At 36.4% G+C, this 25,412-nt stretch overlaps 1 protein-coding gene across 1 annotated transcript; it reads right to left on the bottom strand.

Annotated features, from left to right (window-relative positions):
- Positions 1-7,376: 7,376 nt before the first annotated feature.
- On the bottom strand, positions 7,377-8,327 carry LOC131835258 (olfactory receptor 4K2). Its single transcript, XM_059179619.1, has one exon. It carries the CDS (start codon positions 8,325-8,327, stop codon positions 7,377-7,379), a length of 951 nt encoding a protein of 316 aa, XP_059035602.1.
- Positions 8,328-25,412: the final 17,085 nt, after the last annotated feature.

Genomic DNA, 25,412 nt, shown 5'->3' with positions numbered 1-25,412 from the left:
AAATTTTTCTCCTCTCCTACCCAGGTTTTAGGCACATGGTAACATATTTTAACTCTCTTATTTTGTGAATCCCTTGACCATTTTTTTTTAAATATAATTTTATTGCTTTTGTGTTTATTGCTTTTCTTACTCCTGCTTATGGTATTTGCTTTTCCTTCTTTCTTTTTTTTTTATTTTTTATTTCTTTTCAGGGTAACAGTATTCATTGTTTTTTGTACCACACCCAGTGCTCCATGCAATACATGCCCTCTATAATACCCACCACCTCGTTCCCCCAACCTCCTACCCCACGCCCCTTCAAAACCCTCAGATTGTTTTTCAGAGTCCATAGTCTCTCATGGTTCACCTCCCCTTCCAATTTCCCTCAACTCCCTTCAACTCTCCTTCTCCCCTTGTCCTCCATGCTATTTGTTATGCTGCACAAATAAGTGAAACCATATGATAAATGACTCTCTCTGCTTGACTGATTTCAATCAGGATAATCTCTTCCAGTCCCGTCCATGTTGCTACAAAAGTTGGGTATTCATCCTTTCTGATGGAGGCATAATACTCCATAGTGTATATGGACCATATCTTCCTTATCCATCCGTCCTTTGAAGGGCATCTTGGCTCTTTCCACAGTTTGGCGACCGTGGCCATTGATGCTATAAACATTGGGGTACAGATGGCCCTTCTTTTCACTACATCTGTATCTTTTGGGGTAAATACCCAGTAGTCCAATGGCAGGGTCATAGGGAAGCTCTATTTTTAAGTTCTTGAGGAATCTCCACACTGTTTTCCAAAGTGGCTGCACCAACTTGCATTCCCACCAATAGTGTAAGAGCGTTCTCCTTTCTCCACATCCTCTCCAAAACATGTTTCCTGTCTTGCTAATTTTGGCCATTCTAAGTGGTGTAAGGTGATATCTCAATGTGGTTTTAATTTGAATCTCCCTGATGGCTAGTGAAGATGAACATTTTTTCATGTGTCTGATAGCCATTTGTATGTCTTCATTGGAGAAGTGTCTGTTCATATCTTCTGCCCATTTTTTGATATGATTGTCTGTTTTGTGTGTGTTGAGTTTGAGGAGATCTTTATAGATCCTGGATATCAACCTTTTGTCTGTACTGTCATTTGCAAATATCTTCTCCCATTCCGTGGGTTGCCTCTTTGTTTTCTTGACTGTTTCCTTTGCTGTGCAGAACCTTTTGATTTTGATGAAGTCCCAAAAGTTCATCTTCACTTTTGTTTCCTTTGCCTTTGGAGACATATCTTGAAAGAAGTTGCTGTGGCTGATATCGAAGAGATTACTGCCTATGTTCTCCTCTAGGATTCTGATGGATTCCTGTCTCACGTTGTGGTCTTTTATCCATTTTGAGTTTATCTTTGTGTACAGTGTAAGAGAATGGTCTAGTTTCATTCTTCTGCATATAGCTGTCCAGTTTTCCCAGCACCATTTGTTGAAGAGACTGTCTTTTTTCCACTGTATATTTTTTTCTCTTTTGTCGAAGATTATTTGCCCATGTTGTTTGCTTTTCACACAGAGTCTTCTTTATCATTTCTTTAAGACTGACTTAGTGATGATGAATTCCTATAGCTTTTTTATCTACCCCCGATCTCTCTCCTTCTATTCTGAATGATAGCCTTGCTGGGTAGAGTATTTTTGGTTTTAAGGGTTTTTCTTTTAGCTCTTTGACTTTATCATGACCCTTCCTTCTGGCCTACAAACTTTCTGCTGAAAAATCTGTTGATAGCTTTATAGCTGTTTATTCCCTCAGCACAGTTTTACTTTCAGCTATTGAATTTATCTCTGATTTGTTATTTATGCTTTTTATCTGTTTGTTGAGGGTCTCATGGAGGTTCTCCACTCTTTCTTAAGTCTAGTGAGTATGCACTGAGGGAATAAATAGAATAGAAAAAGTGGGAGAACAGATTAGCAATCTGGAGGACAGAGTAATGGAAAGCAATGAAGTTAAACCACGAGAGACTCCTGACTACAGGAAACAAACTGAAGGTTGCTGGAGGGGAGACAGGTGGGGGATGGAGTAATTGGGTTTTGGGAATTAAGCAGGGCACATGATTTGATGAGCACTGAGTGTTATACACAACTGATGAGAGAATGGAGTTTATTCATTTCTCTTGTTGACTTTTTTTTAAAAAGATGCTATTTATTTATTTGAGAGAGACAGAGATAGTGAGAAAGAGCATGAATGGGGAGGAGATGAAGAAGCAGACTCTCTCTCAAGGAACTACAGAACACTCATGAAAAAAATTGAAAAAGACACAAAAAGATGGAAGACCACTCCATGCTCTTGGATCGGAGAAATCAACATTGTTAAAATGTCTATTGCCTAGAGCAATATATACTTTTAATGCTATTCCAATGAAAATTCCACCAGTATTCTTCAAAGAGCTGGAGCAAATAATCCTAAAATTTGTATGGAATCAGAAGAGACCCCGAATCCCTAAGGAAATGTTGAAAAACAAAAAATAAAACTGGGGGCATCATGTAACCTTATTTCAAGCTTTACTACAAAGCTGTAATCACCAAGACAGCATGGTGCTGACATAAAAACAGACACATAGACCAGTGGAACAGAGTAGAGGACCTAGATATGGACCCTCAACTCTATGGTCAATTAATCTTCGACAAAACAGGAAAAAATATACAGTGGAAAAAAGACAGTCTCTTCAACAAATGGTGCTGGGAAAACTGGACAGCTATATGCAGAAGAATGAAACTAGACCATTCTCTTACACTGTACACAAAGATAAACTCAAAATGGATAAAAGACCTCAACGTGAGACAGGAATCCATCAGAATCCTAGAGGAGAACATAGGCAGAAATCTCTTCGATATCAGCCACAGCAACTTCTTTCAAGATATGTCTCCAAAGGCAAAGGAAACAAAAGTGAAGATGAACTTTTGGGACTTCATCAAAATCAAAAGCTTCTGCACAGCAAAGGAAACAGTCAAGAAAACAAAGAGGCAACCCACGGAATGGGAGAAGATATTTGCCAATGACAGTACAGACAAAAGGTTGATATCCAGGATCTATAATGAACTTCTCAAACTCAACACACACAAAACAGACAATCATATCAAAAAATGGGCAGAAGATATGAACAGACACTTCTCCAATGAAGACATACAAATGGCTATCAGACACATGAAAAAATGTTCATCTTCACTAGCCATCAGGGAGATTCAAATTAAAACTACATTGAGATATCACCTTACACCAGTTAGAATGGCCAAAATTAGCAAGACAGGAAACAACATGTGTTGGAGAGGATGTGGAGAAAGGGGAACCCTCTTCCACTGTTGGTGGGAATGCAAGTTGGTGCAGCCTCTTTGGAGAACAGTGTGGAGATTCCTCAAGAACTTAAAAATAGAGCTTCCCTATGACCCTGCCATTGCACTCAATATAGTTTTCTAATGGAAGTTAAAAACTCTCTTATAGATTTTTTAAATGATAAGGTGAAAAATGTAAAATAGAAGTTACTTTTAATTTTCCAAATTAATCCTGATATACATTAATTTTATGCATAGGTACAAATACTGAAAATTCATAAAATGAAAATTTACTTTTCAAATTAAACATGTCAGTTCTTAGCTCAGGAGAGTATAAAAGCCCTTAAACAAAGATATCCAAAGTAGATCAGAACAATAGTACAGTAACATTCGTTGAACAGGTATATGAACATATATTATGTAAGTCATTCAAAGGAATGGCTTCCTTTATTCCTCCAATAACTCTGCAGTGTTAGTATGATTATTATCTCCTTTTACAGATGTTGAAGCTGAGGCTAAGAGATATTAAGTATCTTGTTCAATTTTACACCACTAACAAATAGTGGAATTGGCATTTAGAGCAGATAGAACATACCTGAGTCTAAGAATTTTACCCTCTGTACTCAGGGTGGATCCAGGTTCCGTAGAACCTAAACTCTGTCTAGTCTGAAGGGACTTCTTTAAGAAAATAAAGAATCAAAATTGTGGGTAAGTTGTTGTTAATGTCTATTCCAGGGTCTTGAAGGAAACACATGCAAAGAACAGGCTTTGATATAAACCTACCCCCATTACACTCTATTGTATCATCAAATTTTCCTCAAATGTTTTTGGAAGTATACATCATGTAGAGTTTTTACTACCATTACAAATATCCAGTTCCTTCACATATTACTATTTACATTTTATCATTTTATCTAGACCTGATTTTTAATATTTTTCACCTGCATTTGATTATTGTGCTTAATTTTACAAAACTTTTTTCTTGCTGTTGTTTCAATTTTGAAAGCTCATAGGCTTGTCACTATGAAGCTTCCCAAACACCTAAAGGAGGAGGGAGTTGTTTGTCATCAAAGTCTTATAAATTATCCAGTTTGCAATACTCTCAATTGTGTTACTGGAAATTTAGACCAGTTAAAGCCATTCTCAACCTGGTATGTTTATATTAGCTGGTTTCTGTTAATCTAGAATGCTTTGAAAACTTTATTTATTTAGTTGCAAATGATAACATCTTTACTACTGCGTGGCCAGCCTGCTCCCTGTCACTGTGCTTACTTACCCTCATATAAAAGAGTGTCAGCAGAAGGATGAGGACACATGGTGATAAATAATCTACCTAGAGCTCCTAATTAAGATTTAAGTCTTATGTATTACATAGAGATTGATTGTACATTTACTGTTCATGCTGAGCCACCAGAAAAGGTAGTAGGTAGTGCCCTTTGCATACGGAAGTCCTTCAGAGGCTGTGATCCTTTTCATTCTCAGCTGCAGAGTCTTACTGTAATTCCAACTATTCAGTCTCATTATTGACTTCCCTTGCAGAGTTGCCTGCTGATCAGTTGCACCTTTGAGGGTTTTGGCAAATGTCCTTGAGTTTTATCATTCTCCACACACATACTGAAGATTAATGACATTCCTTTGAAAAGGCTGGACAGTTTTATCGTGCAAAAAGCATTCCATTAAAAAAAATTCACTGTTCAAATGAATGTATTATTTGAAAGAATTATTTATGGAATTTATAAAACACTGGCTAGAAAATTCCTACATAAATGAATTTCTTGATCCTAAAATTATTTGCACATGTAGCTGAAAGCTCACTCTCTCTCTCTCTCACACACACCACACACACACACACACACACACACACACACACACACACATACACACACACACACACATACTGAATTGGTCCATTTGTATCCCTATTTCAAGTAGAATTATGCTATTATCTTATGAATATAAACACATGCCAGTCTAGTGTTGATACTGTAGGCATTTTTACCCAACAATTTCAATAATTCCTATGTTTTAACACAATAATATCACACTTTATTAACTGTAAATGTGTTTCCTTATTTAATATATTAATAAAAAAACATACTGATGAAGAAAAAACACATTTCTCCTATGATTTGGCTTAAAATGAACAGTTAGGAATTTCCTTTTCTTAATTTCTATCTCATCATTGGTAATTAGTGCATATATAATTCTTGTTTTTTTCTATTTTCTCAATAATGCCAAAGAAAAACAACTTGATATTTATCAAATACTGTGGTTATAACAGATATTTTCTTGTTCATAAAAGTTGGACCATATACTGAACACTATATATAAGTATAATTTAGTTAATTTCAATAACAATTAGTTCTTTCACGTTTGCCTTCACAAAGCAAGACATAGGAAAATTATTTCTCATAAATTTCAATGCTTGCAATTCCAGTAACTACCAGCAGGTGGTAGTGATAGCTCGTGTACCTTAAAGCTAATTTTTAATCTTTTTAAAACTAAAAAACCTATTTGTATAAAGGAATATACTTATTACATTGATACTGTATTACTAAGCACAGATTTACTATTTTTGCAACCAAATACTAAAAGGAAAAAGTAATTTAACCAAACTGTAAATCAATGTAATACTTTAAAGTGAAACCACAGGCTCTCCATAAATTATCTTAATTCCAGTCTTAACTTCCCAGCCATTAAGCTCACATAGTACCTGCACGAAACAAAGTGTAGTGCTTTGAAACTTATTTCATTATATTTTCTAATTTGCAGAATTCCTCAGCCTCTGTAATCGTAATGCATTATAAGAAGTTGTCATGGCTGTATTTTTTTTTGCTTACTAGCTAGAAGTGAGTGGTGGAGACTCTTCTACTTATAACATTTGCTTTGGACATTATCAAGATTCATAATTAAATATATCTAGGATTTTCTTCAATAGAAAAGATTACAAATGTTTAAAATGTTAAGTAAGAATGATTCAGGGATACACGTAGGAAATCGTTGTCTGTCAGAAGATACTCCTATAGCAGTATAGCGTTTCTAAGGCTTATACAAATTTTACTAGTTTGCCATACTTTAGGGACAATTCTCTAAGTAACTCAGTGATTTGTTATTTGTTTTGTTTTGTTTTGAGAGAGAGAGACCCCACCAGGGTGAGGGGGTGGTGAGGAGAGGGAGAGAGAGAATCCTAAGCACACTCCATGCTGTGTAACTGTCCCTCAGAACAACATACTGCTTAAAATATAATTATAAGAAATTATACTAGTTACCAAACATGCTTAGATATAGCCTTTAGAAAAACATGTACTAGCAACAGGCTTCTGGGGAAGAGGATGATATACATACTTAAAGCTGAGCAGCTGGGGATGCCCGGCTGGCTCAGGGTAGAACGCCACCTGCTTCAATTTTCTGTTATCTCCCCTTCACAGGAGCATTAGCAGTTAGTCAGACAATTCTTTTGTTTGGCCTTGCTCACTATGGGTCATGTACTATGTGACCAGACATGTTTTGCCTTTCTTCTTATGTATCTACAAGACTCATGGTCAATGTTAATCTACTCCAGCTTCTTTGTTGATTGTTACTCACTTTCTAATAAATATAAGACTAAGGATTTGTTCAGGGCAACAGTTACAGTGCTAAGCATGGAGCCCAATATGGTGCTCTATCTCATTACCCTGAGATCATGACCTGAACAGAAATCAAGAGTTGGATGCTTAACTGCTTAAATGACTGAGCCACCAACGTGTCTCTCAGTGACAAGTTGTATATAAATGTTATTATCTTCTAGTTCCCCTTTAATCTATACTTCCTCTTCATACTTTTTGTTCATCTTTTCCAGTGAATAGATAATGAGTATTGAATCTCCTACCTGGAACAAGGACTCTTGGCACTTCTGGAAGAAATTGTTTCTGTCAATTTGCTTTTCTGAAATCTAACATGTATTTCAAACATATGCAAGTAGTTTTAATATTTACAATTTGATTGCAATTTAATCCAATTATAATTTGATGAGAACTCCAGAAATAAAAGCCTAGTCACAATGCTGTGTACACAAAACTGTGACATACAATGCCCAGGAAGTTAAAACTAGTAGAATTTAAGACTAAAAATAATGCAAAGGAGTCGTCTTCTTGGGATTTAGAAGCCTATTTTTCAGTTTCCTCATAGCTGTCTTCACTTCTTGATTCCTTAAGGTATAGATTATTGGGTTCAGAATGGGAGTAAAGATGGTATAAAACACAGACAGGATCTTATCTACAAGGAAACTGTTTAGTGGCCACATATAAATGAAGATGCATGGCCCAAAGAACATGAAGACAACAATAAAATGAGCTGTGCAGGTAGAAAGGGCCTTAGAAGATCCTTTTGAAGAATGATGCTTGATAGTAACCAGGATCATAACATAAGAATTGAATAAAAGAATAAAGCAGGATAAGGCAATTATGCCACTAGTTGAGATCATGAAGAGGCCCAGAACATAAGTATCCACACAAGCCAGCTGGAACACTACAGGAAGGTCACAGAAAAAGCTGTCTACTTCATTGGGACCACAGAACGGTAATGTGAGAGCAAATATGACCTGGCTCATTGAATGCATGACTCCCACAACCCAGGAAGCCACCACAAGTGCAGTACACACCCAGGGATTTATGACTGAAGCATAGCGGAGAGGCTTGCATATTGCAATATACCTATCAAGGGACATGGCCATAAGTAAAATTATTTCAGTACCAGTAAAAAGGTGTAGAAAAAATATCTGGGTGATGCAGCCATCAAAGGAAATGGTTTTGTGTCCAGTGAGGTAGTCTGTAATCATCTTAGGAGTGGCAAAGGAAGCAAGTGACATATCAATGATGGAAAGGTTGGTAAGCAGGAAATACATAGGAGAATGTAGGTGAGAGTCAGCTATAACCGTGATGACTATGAGGCTGTTACCAACCATTGTTGCTACATAAAACAGTGAAAACACCATGAAAAAAAACAGCTGAAGTTCCCGGGACTTAAAGAGTCCCAGCAAGACAAATTCAGAAATAGATTTATTGGCCACATCCATTATCCTGATTGATAGCTGAAAACCTATATCAAAGTAAAAAAAGAGAAAATATGATTCTATTTAAGCAAAAGGTACAGGGCTCCACTTTCATAGACTTTGGTTCCTCTATGAAAACTCATCTTTACTATTCTTTCCATTTTCATTGGTATGTTGGTTTGAAAGATAATTATAGAATATTAGAGATCATAGTGAAATACCACTGAAGTCATAGGGATTGAAAATAACACTTTCTTTTTTGGTATTAAATAGCAATCAAACTGATATTATATCATCCAGAAGGTATCTACTTATCTACATATTTGTCCATCTATTCATCTATATAATATTAAAGGTAATAGCTAAGTAAGCGCTTGCTCTGGGATGACAATGTGTTAAATACACACACACACACACACACACACACACACACACACAATTAAGTCTTTTAGAATTCATCCCTAAGAATATCCTTACTGAAAGAACATATAAAAATTGTATCACATGTAAGTGACATAGAAAGATTTCAATGAACAGTTGCAGAGCGCTTGTAAATTTCCAGAGATTTTTAACATATCCACAGATAAAGAATCTCATTGAACTGATCAGAAACAGAGAAAATAAGTAAAAATCCAATGTAAGAAGACTGCTTTATTACCAAGTTTAGTACTATATAGTTATATAGCTAGTTATATAGTCTGTTTTTCTTACAAATATTTGTAATTCTATGATTTAAAATTTTACCTTTGTCTCCTAAAGACTATATCACAACATTTCTATGGGAAAGAGCTCAAAGATTAAGTTCTTTAGTTTCTCCCCTGTTTCAGTTCTCCTTTTATATCTGCCAACATATGTAAACTGTTTTATTTATCTCAGCTCCAAGGAAAAGGGTTAGGAGATTGGAAGTAAGAAAGGCAGAGATTTAAAATCTTTCAGTAGAAATTATTTGTGAAACACTTAAGCTTACCAGCTGTGCAGTAGAATCAGGGCTTTAGGTTATTCTGTATTAAGTAGGATCTAATAGAGAGCATATAGGTAATTTTAAATATAAATAAATGACCTAGTTGAATCATTAGTTGTTTAGCAGCTCTAGAAAAAATGTTGTAGGAACTTGGGAATTGACCAAAAAAAATCTTGCAATGGGATTCATTAAATAGGAAAGATGGTGTTATTTGGTTTACAACAGGAATATATGTCAAGAGTCTTATGGGAGTTTACAATGATGATTTTCACCTGGACCAGAGAGATTCAGAGATTGGAAGTTGAAATAACCCATCATTTAAGAGGTAGCCAGAAATATCAAACAATAAGTTTTGATAAGCACTTCTGATCAGCTAACCCTGTTCTAGAGGCAGCAGAGAATAAAATCCAAAAACATTAACCTCTGCTTCAAGTAATTTATTATTTGTTTGGAGATATTGAATACCATAATTAAAAAATATTAGTGAAAATATACAGATAAATAAATCTATGTTCATACAATTCTCAGAGATCATGAGTGAATGGAATTTTAGATAAGTGAAAATGTATAATGTGCTTAATTAACCAAGAAAGTGTTATTGCAGAAGAAATATCATGCCTTGACCTAGAATGTAAACTAAAATCCTGATTGGTAAGAGAAAAAAATGCACATGTGGAATAAAACAGTGCAACTAATTTGCAAGAGCAAGATATTCAGTTAGTAGTTTGAAAGAAAAAAAAATGCAGTTGTCCTAGAAAGAATAGCTTCATTTTAATATACTAATGTAAAAAAATATGTCTACAATGTTATCTCAAGTGAAAAGCAAATTGCAGAGTAATGTGTATTATATGATCTTGATTTTATAAAATCAAACAATAACAAAGCAAACTAGGCTATTAAGAAAATGGAGGGCAGAAAAATGATTCATTTTCTCATTTATATGTATTTGAATATTTTTCACTTCTTTCTATTTTTTACTGTTTTTGAGTCAAAAACTTGTACAGAAGTGTTCATGGCCATACTATTCACAACAGCAAAAAGTGTAAACATCTATCAACTGATAAATGAATGAACAAATGTGGTATAGCCATGATTGCAATGGATTACTATTTAGCCATAAAATGAATTATGAAGAGTGATTATATGCTATAGCAAGGATGAATCTTAACAACATTCTCAGTATGGAGAGTGCTGTAAAGTGAAGTGTGTAAACCTGGCAATTCACAGACCTGTACCCTTGGGGATAAAAATACATTATATGTTTATAAAAAAAAAAAAACTTTATAAAAATGTAATTTAAAAAAAAACTTTCTCAGTGAAAAATGTCTTTTAATATATGTATAGATGTGTGCAGGTGAAAGAACAGAATAAAATCACAGCAAAAGAGCTTCATTAAATGGAGAAAAGCAATATGCCTGATAAAGATTTCAAAGTAATGGTCATAAATATTCTCACTGGACTTGAGAAAAGAGTGGAGACTCAAAAAATTCTTCAACAGAGAGAACGGAAATATAAAAAAGAACAATCCGAGGTGAAGAACTCAATAACTGATATTAAAAATACACTAGAGTGAAGTACTTAGTCAGTTAAAGTGGCTGGCTCTTGATTTTGGCTCAAATCAAGATCTCAGGGTCTTGGGAATGAGCCCAACATTGGGCTCTACACTCAGCAGGGAGTCTGTTTGAGATTCTCTCTCCCTTTGCCCCTTTCCCCTATTCATGGATGTGCACTCTCTTTCAGATGAATGAATCTTAAAAAAAAAAAAAAAATACAGTAGAGGGAATAAATAGTAGTTGAGAGGAAACAGAAGAATGAATCAGTGAGCTGGTAGAGTAATGGAAAGCAACCAAGGAGAACAGCAAAAAGAAAAATAATAATAAAAAATTAGAGTAGGCCAAGGATATTTTCCTTATCAAGGAAAATACATTCACGTTATAGGGATTCCAGAAGGATAAAAGAGAGAAAAGGGGATGGAAAATTTATTTGAAAACTTCTTTAATCTGGTGAAGGAAGCAGACATCCAGATCTAGGAGGCACAGAGATCCACCAAAAAAATCAATCCAGGAGGTTCACACCAAGGAACATAATAATTAAAATCGCAAATGGACTACGTCCTTCAATCAAAAGATGAAACATAAAAAACAATCAAACTACAAAGACCTGTCCATATACTGCCTATAGAGACTCATTTCAGACCGAAAGACACATGCAGTTTGAAAGTGAGGGAATGGAGGAACATTTATCATTCAGATGGTGATAAGAAGAAAGCTGGAGTGGCAATACTTACATCAGATGAAATAGACTTTAAACTCTGTAACAAGAGACAAAAAAGGACACTGTATCATCATTAAGAGGACAATGCAATAAGAATACGTAATAACTGTAAATATTTATGCACCTAAAATGACAGCACCCAAATACATAAAACAGTTAATAGCAAAGGTAATACATTAAAAGAAGGTAACTTTAACACTCCACTTACATCAATGGACAGATTATCCAAACAAAATCAACAAAGAAACTATAGCTTCGAGTGACCCATTGGACCAGATGGATTTAACAGATATATTCAGAATATTCCATCCTAAAAGAGCAGAATAAACATTCTTTTCAAGGATGCACAGAACGTTCACCAGAATTGATCACATAGTACTCCACAAAACAAAGTCTCAACAGATTCAGAAAGATTGAAATCATACCATAGCATTTTTTTTTTTTTTTTGGCCATGCATCTTTTTGGACCACAACCAAAAAATCTGGAAAGACCACAAATACATGGAGGTTAAATAATATGCTACTAAACTATTAATGGGTCAACTAAGAAATCATAGAACTCAAATGAACATAGAAACAAATGAAAGTGAAAATACAGTGGTCCAAAACCTTTAGGATACAGCAAAGCAGGTCTAAGAGGGATGTTTATAATAATATAGGCTTATCTCAAGAAGCAAGAAAAATCTCAAATAAACAACCTAACCTGACACCAGAAAGAGCTAGAAAAAGAACAACAAATAAAACCTAAAACCAGCAGAAGGAAATAATAAATATTAGAGCAAAAATAAATGATATAAGGGCACCTTGGGGGTTCAGTTGGTTAAGCATCTGCCTTTGGCTCAGGTCACGATTCCAGGGTCCTGGAATTGAGCCCACATTGGGCTCTCTGCTCAGCAGAAGTTCTACTTTTCCCTCTATGTTCTCTCTCTCTCTCTCTCTCTCTCTCAAATAAATAAAATCAAAGAAAGAAAGAAAGAGAGAAAAGGAAAGAAAGAAAGAGAAAAAGAAAAAGAGAAAAAGAATGAAAAAAAGAAATGATACAGAAACTAAAAAATAAAAGGAAAAAATCAATGAAATCAGGATCTGGTTCTTTGAAAAAATTAATAAAATTGATAAACCTCAGTGTGCCTGGGTAGTTCAGTTGGTTAAGTGTCAGGTCCTGAGCTGAGGTCCAAGGATCAAGCCCTGCATTGGGCTCCCTGTTCAGCGGGTAGTCTACTTCTCCCTCTCCCTCTGCCCCTCTCTCCATTCATGCTCTCTCTCTCTCAAATAAATAAATAACGTCTTTTAAAAAATTGATTAACCTCTAGCCATGCTCATCAAGAAAAAAGGTCCCAAATAAACACAATCACAAATGACAGAAGAAAACTAACAAACAACACAACAGAAATATAAACTACTGTGAAAAACCATATGCCAACAAATTAGACAACATAGAAGAAACAGATTAATTCCTAGAAACATATAACCTCCCAAAACCGAAATAGGAAGAAATAAGAAATTTGAACAGACTGATTACCAGCAAGGACATTGAATCAGTAATCCAAAAATTTCCAACAAACTAGAGTCCAGGACCAGACAGCTTCATAGGCAAATTCTACCAAACATTTAAAGAAGAGTTAATACATGTTTCTTCTCAAGCTATTTCAAAAAATCAAAGAGGAAGAAACATTTCCAAACTCATTCTATGAGGTTGGTATCACCCTGATACCAAAATCAGATAGACACCACCAAAAAAAGAGAACTACAAGCCAATACCTCTGATGAACATAGATGCAAAACTCTCCACAAAACATCAGCAAACCAAATGAATAGTACATTAAAAAAAAAAATTATTTACTACCATGAAATGAGATTTAATCCAGGAATGCGAGGGTGGTTCACTCTTTGTAAATCAACCAATATTATACATCAATCACATCAATAAGAGAAGGGATAAAAACCATATGATCATTTCAGTAGATGTAGAGAAAGAGTTTGACGAAGTACAACATTCACTCATAATAAAAGCCCTCAAAAAAGTGGGTTTAGAGGAATATACCTCAATAGAATAAAGGCCATATATGGAAAACCCACAGATAACATCTAACTTAACTAAAGTCAGGAATAAGACAAGGATGTCCACTCCCACCCACTTTTATTCAACATAGTAATGGGGTCATAGGAGTTAGACAACAGAAAGTAATAAAAGGCATCCAAATGGATATGAACAATATAAAAGTTTCACTGTTTGCAGATGACCTGACACTATTTATAGAAAATCTTAAAGACTCCACCAAAAAACTACTTGGACCTAATAAATGAATTCAGTAAAGTTGCAAGATACAAAACCAATATGCAGAAGTCTGTTGCATTTTATACACTAATAAAGAAGCAGCAGAGGACACCTGGGTGGCTCAGTGGATTAAGCCTCTGCCTTTGGCCCAGGTCATAGTCTTAGGGTCCTAGGATGGAGCCCTGCATCGGGCTTTTTGCTCAGCATGGAGCCTGCTTCCCCACCCCTCTCTCTCTGCCTGCCTCTCTGTCTGCGTCTCTGCCTACACGTGACCTCTCTCTCTGTGTCAAATAAATACATAAAATATTTTTTTAATTAATTAATTAATTTTTTTTTAAAGGCAGCAGAAAGAGAAATTAAGAAAACAATCCCATTTACAATTGCACCAAAAATAACAAAACATCTAGGAATAAACCTAACCAAAGAGGTAAAAGACCTGTACTCTGAAAACTATAAAACACAGATGAAAGAAATTCAAGATGACACAAAGAAATGAAAAGACATTCCATGCTCATGGATTAGAAAAACAAATTTTGTTACAATGTCTGTATTACACAGGAGGAGGAGTTAAGCTGGTGGAGGAGTGGGAGGGCTCTGAGTTTGTCCCTCAAACCCAGTTTAGATAGTTACTAAATTATTCTGAACACCCAGGAAGTCAGTTGGAGTTCTGAAGAACAAAAACTTCAAGTCTATAAGTAGAAAAACAACTGCCTTTTGGAAGGTAGGAGGTGTGGAAGCTCACTTGGGAAAGATATAACTATGGATGCAGTGGTGAGGAGAGAGCCTACTTGTGGAGGCTACCATAAAGTATTGGAGTGAAAAATCTGAACTTTTTAGTTGATTAGTGTGGGGGGATGTCCCTGCATTAAAGGTGCTCAGGTGGTGAAGTGGGGCAAAACCCCAGGAGTGACAGAGTGGTCTGAGGATCCACTGGGTCACAGGAAGAACAGGTGACACCAAGGTACTGTGCTTTTCCCAGGCATAGAAGCTGGGAAGCTGGCTGAGGGCAGCGGGTCTTGGTGCCAGCTTTTTGGTATAAACTACAGACCACAGCACAGTTGTGCAGCTGCTTTCCTTGGACCTGCTGGGAAGCCTGACAAGACCGTCCTCCAGAGAAACACTACAGATCCATGCCACAGACCTCCCTAAAAACTGGAATTTTGAAACTGTCATGCGCCTAAGATAAAAAGGCTCAGACATGGCCAGAGTGAACATAGGATCATAGGGAAACCAGGAAAAAAAAAAAAAATAGGGTGATTGGCTGCTTTTCTGTGAGGGCTCACTGAAGAGTAGAAGGTGTGAACTTTGACCTCCCAGGCTTTTCATCCAGCCCATCAGTGGCTAAAAGCCTTCAAGGAGGAAAACAGCACCACCTAGTGGAGATGGGAGCCTCTTACATCAATTCCCCCACCAATCCCCAACTCCCCCACCCAACCCCCCAACTGCCCCAAGAGTCTTTCCATTGAAACAAGTCAGCCTGAGAATTAGCCCCAGGCCCCACCCCCAGAGGACCAGCATAAACAACTCATACCAAGTTTATTGGTAATAGAGTGCTGCAAAGTTTCACCTCTAGGGGAATTTTATTTCCTTTTTACTTTTATTCTTTTTTTTTTTTTTTTAAGATTTTATTTGAGAGAGAAAGATTGAGAGTGAGGGGAGAGGGGCAAGTAGACTGCACTGAGTACAGAGCCTGATGCAGGGCTAGATCCAGAACTCTGAGATCATGACCTGAGCCAAAATCAAGAGTCAGAAGTTTAACTGACTGAGCCACACAGGCACCCCTATTTCTTTTATTTTTATTATTTTTCATTTGTTTTCTTAAATTTTCCGATACCCTTTTAAATTTATTAATTTTTTAAATTTTTGTATGTGTTCTTTCCATATATTTTTTTTTCTATTTTTATTTTTTTTTCATTTTGGGATCTAGATTCTTTCAGTAACCAAACTGAAGCACACCCAGGATCTACATTTCTTTTTTCTGATTTTCTTGTTTTGTGTTTTTGTTTTGTTTTCTTTTTCTTTGTTTTTTGCTCTTTCTTGATTTTGTTTATTTTTTGTTTTGTTCTGTTCTTTTTTGTCTTCTTTTCTGAACAAAATGACAAGTTGGAAGATTCACCCCAAAATAACAAACACAAGGTAGAATTCACATCCAGGGATTTAATCAACACAGATATAAGTAAGCTGTCTGAACTAGAATTTAAAATTATTATAAGGATACTACTTGGGCTAGAAAAAAAGCATAGAACACACTAGAGAATCCCTTGATGCAGAGGTAAGAGAACTAAAATAAAGTCAGGCCAAATTAAAAATGTCATAACCAAGATGCAAAGAAGCAAATCAGTGATATAGAAAATAAAATTATGGAAAATAATGAAGCAGAAAAGAAGAGGGACCACAAAGGTAGACTTAGAGAGTTCAGAGACTCAGTAGATCATAATAGCATGGATACCATAAGAGTACCAGAAGAGGTTTATTCAAACAAATTATAGCTGAGGACTTCCATAATCTGGGGAAGGACACAGACATCAAAATTCAAGAATCACAGAGAATTCCCATCAAATTCAACAAAAGCTGTCCATCACTAAGGCATATCATAGTCAAATTCACAAAATACACAAATAAATAGTCTAGTAAAGAATCCTGAAAGCAGCAAAGGAAAAAAAGTTCCTTAACTTACAAGGGAACACAGGTCAAGGTCATAGCAGATCTGTCCACAGACACAAAGTGAGCCAGAAAGGAGTAGAAGGAAATGCTTAACCTGCTGAATGGGAGAAATATGCAGCCAAGAATTCTCTGTCCCCTAGACAGAGGGCAAGTGGGTGTAAGGATCAGTTAAATAGGTGCTGGGGATTAAGGACAGCACTTGTGGTGAGCACCAGGTGTTTATGAAAGTGTTGAGTCACTATATTGTACAGCTAAAACTAATAATAGACTGTATGTTAACTAATTGGAATTTAAATTAAAACTTTAAAAAAATAGATTCTTCCATAGGTGTAAGGTTAAAAAATAAAATTAAAATTAAAAAGACTATATAAGGTAATGTTTAAACATAGTACAACATTTATAGGTATAATATGTGTAACAATAATATCAAAAAAAAAGAAGAAAGGGGTATAGAGCTATATAAAAGTACCATTTGTAGTTCTCACTGTAATTCAGTTAATATAAATCTGAAGCTGATGCTGATAAGTTAAGATATACAGTAAGACCTGGAACAACCACTAAGGAAATAGTTGAAAGATAGGGGTGCCTGGGTGGCTCAATCAGTTAAATGTCCAACTCTTGAATTTGTCTCAGATCATGATCTCATTGTTGTGAGATCCAGCTCTGTGTCAGGCTCTGCGCTGGGCATGGAACCTAAGAATCTCTCTCCTTCTCTTTTTGCCCCTCCCTTACTTCTCTCTCCCTCCCTCTGTCACTCTCTCCCTCTCAAAGAAAAAAAAAAATAAATAAATAAATCTTTAAAGCAGTTTAACTACATTAGAAATATTCAATGCAAAATAAAATAGTAAAGGAGAAATAGAAGAATTTTAAAAAATGAGACATGAGAAAATAAAAAGCAAAAGGGCAGATGCAAATCCAATAATATCAATAGCAACTTTAAATATGAGTGCATTAAACAACCCAATCAAAAGACAGAAATTGTCAGATTGGATAAAAACCAAAATAAGATAGAGCTATATTCTGTTTAGAAGAGACATATTGTAGAGTCAAAGATAGGATTGCAAGTAAATTATGGAAAATAATATCTCATGCATATAATAACCACAAAGAAGCTGGAGTGAGTATACATACATCAGACAAAATAGATTTTATTATTTTAAAAGATTTTATATATTTCTCAGAAAGAGATCACAAGCAGGGGAAGAGGCAGGAAGAGGGAGCAGCAGGCTCCCTGCTGAGCAGGGAACTCATTACAAGACTTGATCCCAGGGCATTAGGATCATGACCTGAGCCAAAGGCAGATGCTTAACAGACTGAGGCATCCAGGTGTCCCAGACAAAAATAGACTCTAAAACAAAAATCTACTAGAGATAATAAGAGACATTTTAAAATTGTAAAAGGTCAGTCCATCAGGAAGATAAAGCAATCATAAACTCTGTGAGCCTAATAACAGCACCAACATGAAGGAAAAATTGATAATGAGGAGAGTATAGAAAATTAAACAGTAATAGTTGGATCATAGTTGGAGACTTCAAATAAATAAATAAATAAATAAGTAAATCCCACTTGATCATGGTGAATAATCCTGTTAATGTACTGTTGAATCCTATTGGCTAGTATTTTGGTGAGAATTTTTGCGTCTGTGTTCATCAAGGATATTGGTCTATAGCTCTCTTTTTTGATGGGATCCTTGTCTGGTTTGGGGATCAAGGTGATGCTGGCCTCATAAAATGAGTTTGGAAGTTTTCCTTCCATTTCTATTTTTTGGAACAGTTTCAGGAGAATAGGAATTAGTTTTTCTTTAAATGTTTGGTAGAATTTCCCCTGCAAGCCGTCTGGCCCTGGGCTTTTGTTTGTTTGGAGATTTTTAATGACTGTTTCAATCTCCTTACTGGAGATTTCTATTTCTTTTTCTTCCTGATTCAGTTGTGGTAGTTTATATGTTTCTAGGAATGCATCTATTTCTTCCAGATTGTCAAATTTGTTGGCGTAGAGTTGCTCATAGTATGTTCTTATAATAGTTTGTATTTCTTTGGTGTTAGTTGTGATCTCTACTCTTTCATTCATGATTTTATTTATTTGGGTCCTTTCTCTTTTCTTTTTGATAACTCTGGCAGGGGTTTATCAATCTTATTAATTCTTTCAAAGAACCAGCTCCTAGTTTGGTTGATTTGTTCTATTTATTTTTTGGTTTCTATTTCATTGATTTCTGCTCTGATCTTTATGATTTCTCTTCTCCTGCTGGGTTTAGGGTTTCTTTCTTGTTCTTTCTCTAGTTAGTTTAGGTGTAGGGTTAGGTTGTGTACCTGAGACCTTTCTTGTTTCTTGAGAAAGGCTTGTACTGCTATATATTTTCCTCTCAGGATTGCTTCGTTGTGTCCCACAGATTTTGAACCATTGTATTTTCATTATCATTTGTTTCCATGATTTTTTCAACTCTTCTTTAATTTCCTGGCTGACCCATTCATTCTTTAGAAGGATGCTGTTTAGTCTCCATGTATTTGGGTTCATTCCAAACTTCCTCTTGTGGTTGAGTTCTAGCTTCAGAGCATTGTGGTCTGAAAATATGCAGGGTATGATCCCAATCTTTTGATACCGGTTGAGTCCTGATTTAGGACCAAGGATGTGATCTATTCTGGAGAACGTTCCATATGTACTAGAGAAGAATGTGTATTCTGTTGCTTTGGGATGAAATGTTCTCAATATATCTGTGATGTCCATCTGGTCCAGTGTGTCATTTAAGGCCTTTATTTCCTTGTTGATCTTTTGCTTGGATGATCTGTCCATTTCAGTGAGGGGAGTATTAAAGTCCCCTACTATTATTGTATTATTGTTGATGTGTTTCTTTGACTTTGTTATTAATTGTTTATATAGTTGGCTGCTCCTATGTGGGGGCATAGATATTTAAAATTGTTAGATCTTCTTGTTGGACAGACCCTTTGAGTATGATATAGTGTCCTTCCTCATCTCTTATTATAGTCTTTGGCTTAAAATCTAATTGACCTGATATAAAGATTGCCACTCCTGCTTTCTTCTGATGTGCGTTAACATGGTAAATTCTTTTCCACCCTCTCACTTTAAATCCGGAGGTGTCTTCAGGCTTAAAATGAGTTTCTTGTATGAAACATATAGATGGTTTTGTTTTTTTATCCATTCTCATACCCAGTTCCTTTGCTGGGGCATTTAGCCCATTAACATTCAGGGTAACTATTGAGAGATATGAATTTAGTGCCATTGTACAGGCAATTTAGTGCCATTGCCTGCAAGGTGACTGTTACTGTATATTGTCTCTGTTCCTTTCTGATCTACCACTTGTAGGCTCTGTCTTTGCTTAGAGGACCCCTTTCAGTATTTCCTGTAGAGCTGGTTTGGTGTTTGCAAATTCTTTCAGTTTTTGTTTGTCCTGGAAGCTTTTAATTTCTCCTTCTATTTTCAGTGATAGGCTAGATGGATATAGTATTCTTGGCTGCATGTTTTTCTCGTTTAGTGCTCTGAATATATCATGCCATTTTCTTACACCACACATGAAAATAGACTCAAAATGGATGAAGGACCTCAATGTGAGAAAGGAATCCATCAAAATCCTTGAGGAAAACACAGGCAACAACCTCTTTGACCTCAGCCGCAGGAACATCTTCCTAGGAACATCGCCAAAGGCAAGGGAAGCAAGGGCAAAAATGAACTATTGGGATTTCATCAAGACCAAAAGCTTTTGCACAGCAAAGGAAACAGTTAACAATACCAAAAGACAACTGACAGAATGGGAGAAGATATTTGCAAACAACATATCAGATAAAGGGCTAGTATCCAAAATCTATAAAGAACTTAGCAAACTCAACACCCAAAGAACAAATAATCCTATCAAGAAATGGGCAGAGGACATGAACAGACATTTCTGCAAAGAAGACATCCAGATGGCCAACAGACACATGAAAAAGTGTTCCATATCACTTGGCATCAGGGAAATACAAATCAAAACCACAATGAGATATCACCTCACGCCAGTCAGAATGGCTAAAATTAACAAGTCAGGAAATGACAGATACTGGTGAGGATGCAGATAAAGGGGCACCCTCCTCCACTGTTGGTGGGAATGCAAGCTGGTGCAACCACTCTGGAAAACAGCATGGAGGTTCCTCAAAATGTTGAAAATAGAACTGCCCTATGACCCAGCAATTGCACTACTGGGTATTTACTCTAAAGATACAAACGTAGTGATCCGAAGGGGCACGTGCACCCGAATGTTTATAGCAACAATGTCCACAATAGCCAAACTATGGAAAGAACCTAGATGTCCATCAACAGATGAATGGATCAAGAAGCTGTGGTATATATACACAATGGAATACTATGCAGCCATCAAAAGAAATAAAATCTTGCTATCTGCAACAACGTGGATGGAACTAGAGCCTATCATGCTTAGCGAAATAAGTCAAGCAGAGAAAGACAACTATCATATGATCTCCCTGATATGAGGAAGTGATGATGCAACATGGGTGCTTAAGTGGGTAGGAGAAGAATAAATGAAACAAGATGGGATTGGGAGGGAGACAAACCATAAGTGACTTTTAATCTCACAAAACAAACTGAGAGTTGCTGGGGGGAGGGGGTGGGAAGAAGGGGGGTTGGGTTATGGAAATTGGGGAGGGTATGTGCTTTGGTGAGTGCTGTGAAGTGTGTAAACCCTGCGATTCCCAGACCTGTACCCCTGGGGATAAAAATAAAAATATATGTTTATAAAAAATAAAAAATTTAAAATTTAAAAATAAATAAATAAATACAATTAATTAAAAAAAATAGAAAATCAAAAGAAAAACACTGTTTTATATATCAAAAAGTTCAGGTTAAATGGTTATTATGGAATTTGATGTACTGGAGATCTCAGTGTGATGATAAATAGGTTAAAAATCATCGTGAAAAAATAATGAATACTGTTTTTCTGAAAATAAATAAATTGAAAAAATCTAAAAAATCATAGAAAAAATGAATAAGAATAGTGGGAACGAATTAAGAATAAAAGTTGTATCTATCAAGGAGTGGTGGTAGTTCTCTTATTGTCTTTTTTTTTTTTTCCTGGTTGGTTTTCTGGGGAGGGGCCTGCCACGTGGGTTTTCAGGCATGTTCCCTGAGTTAAGTCCTCCCACCCTCCTCAAGTGGGATGGGCTCTGAGGAAACCGTTTTTTCAGGCTTTTGTGCTCTGGAGATTTTTATTTTTGTTTTTTCATTTTTTTTTTTCCCTCTCATCTTGACAGCTTTTGATGGTTTTTGTAGGTTTAGAGGAAAGCAAACTGCACCCCAACCTCCTTCTCAGAAGCATCAGTCTGTTCCTCTCTGGGTGCTCCAGAGCACATAAGTCCCCCTTGGCTGCTGGCAGCGCAGGCTCTGGAGTCACAGTCCCTGGAGACACAGGAATCCTGCTTGTACCCAAAACCACGACAGTGGTGGCTGTCTGGGCAGCTCCAGACCACCAGAGAGGTTCCAAGCAGCAATTGCACACTGAGATTTTCCCTCTGGCCTGGGCTGGGAGTGCCTGGTCTTTCTGGGTCTGAGAACGCTGGGCTGGCACTGTGCGCACCTCTCTAAGGGGAGGGTGTGGGGCGCGTGCATCTCACGCACTGAGAGCACTGTACTGTGCTTGTGTGGAGTGTGCAAAAAGGCTGTACATTTGCTGGCTGGCGAGGCTCCCAGCCCCTCATGGGAGCCAGACCCCATGCGTTCTCAGGCACACTGGTGGCTCAGGGACCAAGACCTGGTTTCTCCACTGCACTCTCTCTGGCTCAGTGCCAGGGGTGGCTGTCCTTGGTCCAGGGACTTAAGCCCCTGTCCCTAACCACCCTGATTCCCACAATTTCCCCCCATGACCCTTTGCTCTTTTTGAGTGCTTTCAACCAGACTCCAAGTTAATACTGATCCCCAGACACAGGGAACTCTCATACTGGGGTATTACTTTCCAATGAATCACCTCTGGTGACTCTCTCCCCCTTTTGTTTATCTTCCGATATCAGTCCGATGTTCCCACTCCACTTTACCTGCCCACTGGTGTCTTCTGCCCCCGTAGAGATCCAGACGTGTATAATTCTGATCTCAGGCTGATTTCATGGGTAATCAGAGTTCTTTGGTAGGTAATCAGCTCACTTTAGGGTACAGGTTGAAATGGCGCCTCCTCCTATTTCCCTGCCATCTTGTCTCTCCCACGCAAATTTACAGAAATTTTAAAAAAGAATAAACATCTCAAATGAATAACCTCATCTTCCACCTTAAGACACTGGAAAAAAAAAGACAAAACTTAATGCAAGGAAAAGCAACTAAATGAAGATTAGCGCAGAAACTAATGAAATACAGAGTAGTAACATAATAGGCAAAATGAATAAAACCAAAATGTTCTTTAAAAAATCAACATAACTGATAATGATTACCTAGATTGACAAAGAGGAAAGGAGATAAGAGTCAAATGACAAATATAACTCTCAGCAAGGGATACCAGTACTAACCTTACAGAAATTTAAAAAAAAAAAATTACAATAAAATAATTAGAATAAATGCTCTGAATAATTGTATGCTAATAAATTACATAGGTGAAATGAACAGATTCCTAGAAATACACGAAGTGCTTAAATTGGCTAGAGGATAAGTAAACTGAGTAGACCTTAAAAAAAATAAAAAGGAAATGAGAAATGTGAAATAATTGTAATGGGATGCAAGATATGCCACTTTTCTTTGATAGTTCTCCATTGGTTGATATTAAATTCTTGGTTAGCCTCTTTTTGACCACTGTATTTTTAATTAGTGGTAATAAAATGTACACTCCTTTCATAATTGGGGTTAAATTATGCCAGGTATGCCAGGTATAATTTTTAATACAATTTTTAACTTAATAAAATATATTTTGGGAACTAGTGATACTACTAGTAATACTCATTAACTGCTTTTGCTACCCCTGCCTTAGCTCCAAATATTCAACATTGCCCCTTGTGCTGGAACTTTAAAACCCAAATATAAACCCCTAAACATTATACTACAATCCAGAGAGTCCTATATTAGTAACAGTATTTTACTCCTCTCTTCCTTTCCCTCTTTCCCTGATGCTATGCACATTTGATCTGCCCTTTCCCTCTCTTTATCCTTCTTGTAAATACTGTCTGTTACATAGAGAGCCCACAACATTTTGAAAGATGTGTTACTAATGTGAATAATAATAATAATTATTATTATTATTATTATTATTATTATTTTGTGTGTGTGGCTCAGTAGGTTAAAGCCTCTGCCTTTGGCTTGGGTCGTGATCCTGGGGTCCTGGGGTCCTGGGGTCGAGCCCCACATGGAGCTCTCTGCTCAGCAGGGAGACTGTTTCCCCCTCTCTCTTTCTCTGCCTGCGTCTCTGCCTCCTTGTGATCTCTGTCTGTCACATAAATAAATAAAATCTTTAAAATAAATAAATAAGTAAATAAATAAAATAAAACAAATGTGAATTAAAAGAGACCTCTGGGGCTCCACATTTTTGTAGACCTGAAGTAGGCTGATGGGAACTACTCAGCAGAAAATATAGGCCATTTCCTATGGAAAAAGGAAAATGATTCATAGTTTGGAGCCAAGAGCCACTTACTTCGGTAGATCAGAGAACTACCCCAGGAGAGGCAGAACCAGGCCCAAGTCAAGAAATATTTCCTGACCCTTGAGTCAGGGAAACTGATGAAATGTACCTAGAAATATTTCAGAATAGCTGTGGACCAAGGCCTGCTTTGTCTTCTATCTCTTCTTTTTGCATTGCCACACCCATTAACTGATTATAGTCTCATCATTATATTGTTGAGTTTGTTAAGAATAGAGAAGTTCAGAAATACCTATATTAAGAATATCTGCACCCAAGGAGCTACATGTACATCTGGAGAGAGTACAATGAAAATATCATGCCATTATTGCATGGGACTTTGGGGGTCTTGCCATTGAGTGGGCAGGTTTTCTATCTGGGAGGAATGTAAATAATTGTGTCCAGAGAGTGGGTAGTGACATACGGAAGACAGTAACCATCTCCTTCAAATAAATGTTTGTTTGTTTGTTTGTTGCCTAACCCCTTGAATCTTTGTAATTCCACAAATCAAATTAATAGATCTTATTTGACTTTGCTGTGGTCCAAGAAAAAAAGTAGTTATCCTTTATGGCTTCCTGCCCCACAATTTCTATACAGTGTACATAAAGCACTTAAGAACAATCATAATATTTTGTGATCCATCTTTAATTCTGACAAAACTAACTTGAGTGTTTTAATAACTCTCACTGCAACTGGAACATCTGTTTATTCCCCAAACAGTTGCTGGTCTTCTTCATGACATGTAATTTGCTGAATCAATTCTTACTAATAGAGACATTATAAATACAAAGGTCCCAAGGATTGTGAGCCTCCTTTACCTAGAAATAAGGTGCAGTATTGATCTGAGGTCACTCTGGAGCAATTGTCATTGTTTGTAGGTACTAGCTAAATTTTTCAGTATTAATATGTGCATGGAAAGGATCTTTAAATCATCCAGATCAACCCACTTATATTATTTATGAATAATCAAGGCGCCAGTTGATTTTGTAAATTATCTAGGAAAAGATTTGAATTCACATTTTCTGAATCTTAGGTTGCTGCTATTTCTGCTACGCCAATTTAAGTGAGAGCTGTAACATCCATTTTAATACCAGGTATGTGGGTGCAGAAACAAATCTGAAAGTTTCTGGAATGGATAAATTTGGAAGAACAATGTGGGATTAAAGAAGGGACACCCAAACTTCAGAGGGGAAAAAAGCCAACAAGTACAGGTAATTGCATGTAAAAATTGGTTTAGTCTTAGAACAGTTCATTTAAAATATACTTATGGCAGGGTTTTGAGAAAGGAAAAAAAAAAGCTGTTTTCTGGCAACATGAAAGGAATTTGTCATGAATCTTAAGTATACA

The sequence above is a fragment of the Mustela lutreola genome, chromosome 7, assembly GCF_030435805.1.
Source record: "Mustela lutreola isolate mMusLut2 chromosome 7, mMusLut2.pri, whole genome shotgun sequence".
NCBI lineage: Eukaryota > Metazoa > Chordata > Mammalia > Carnivora > Mustelidae > Mustela > Mustela lutreola.
This window is presented reverse-complemented; position numbering and strand designations above follow the sequence as displayed.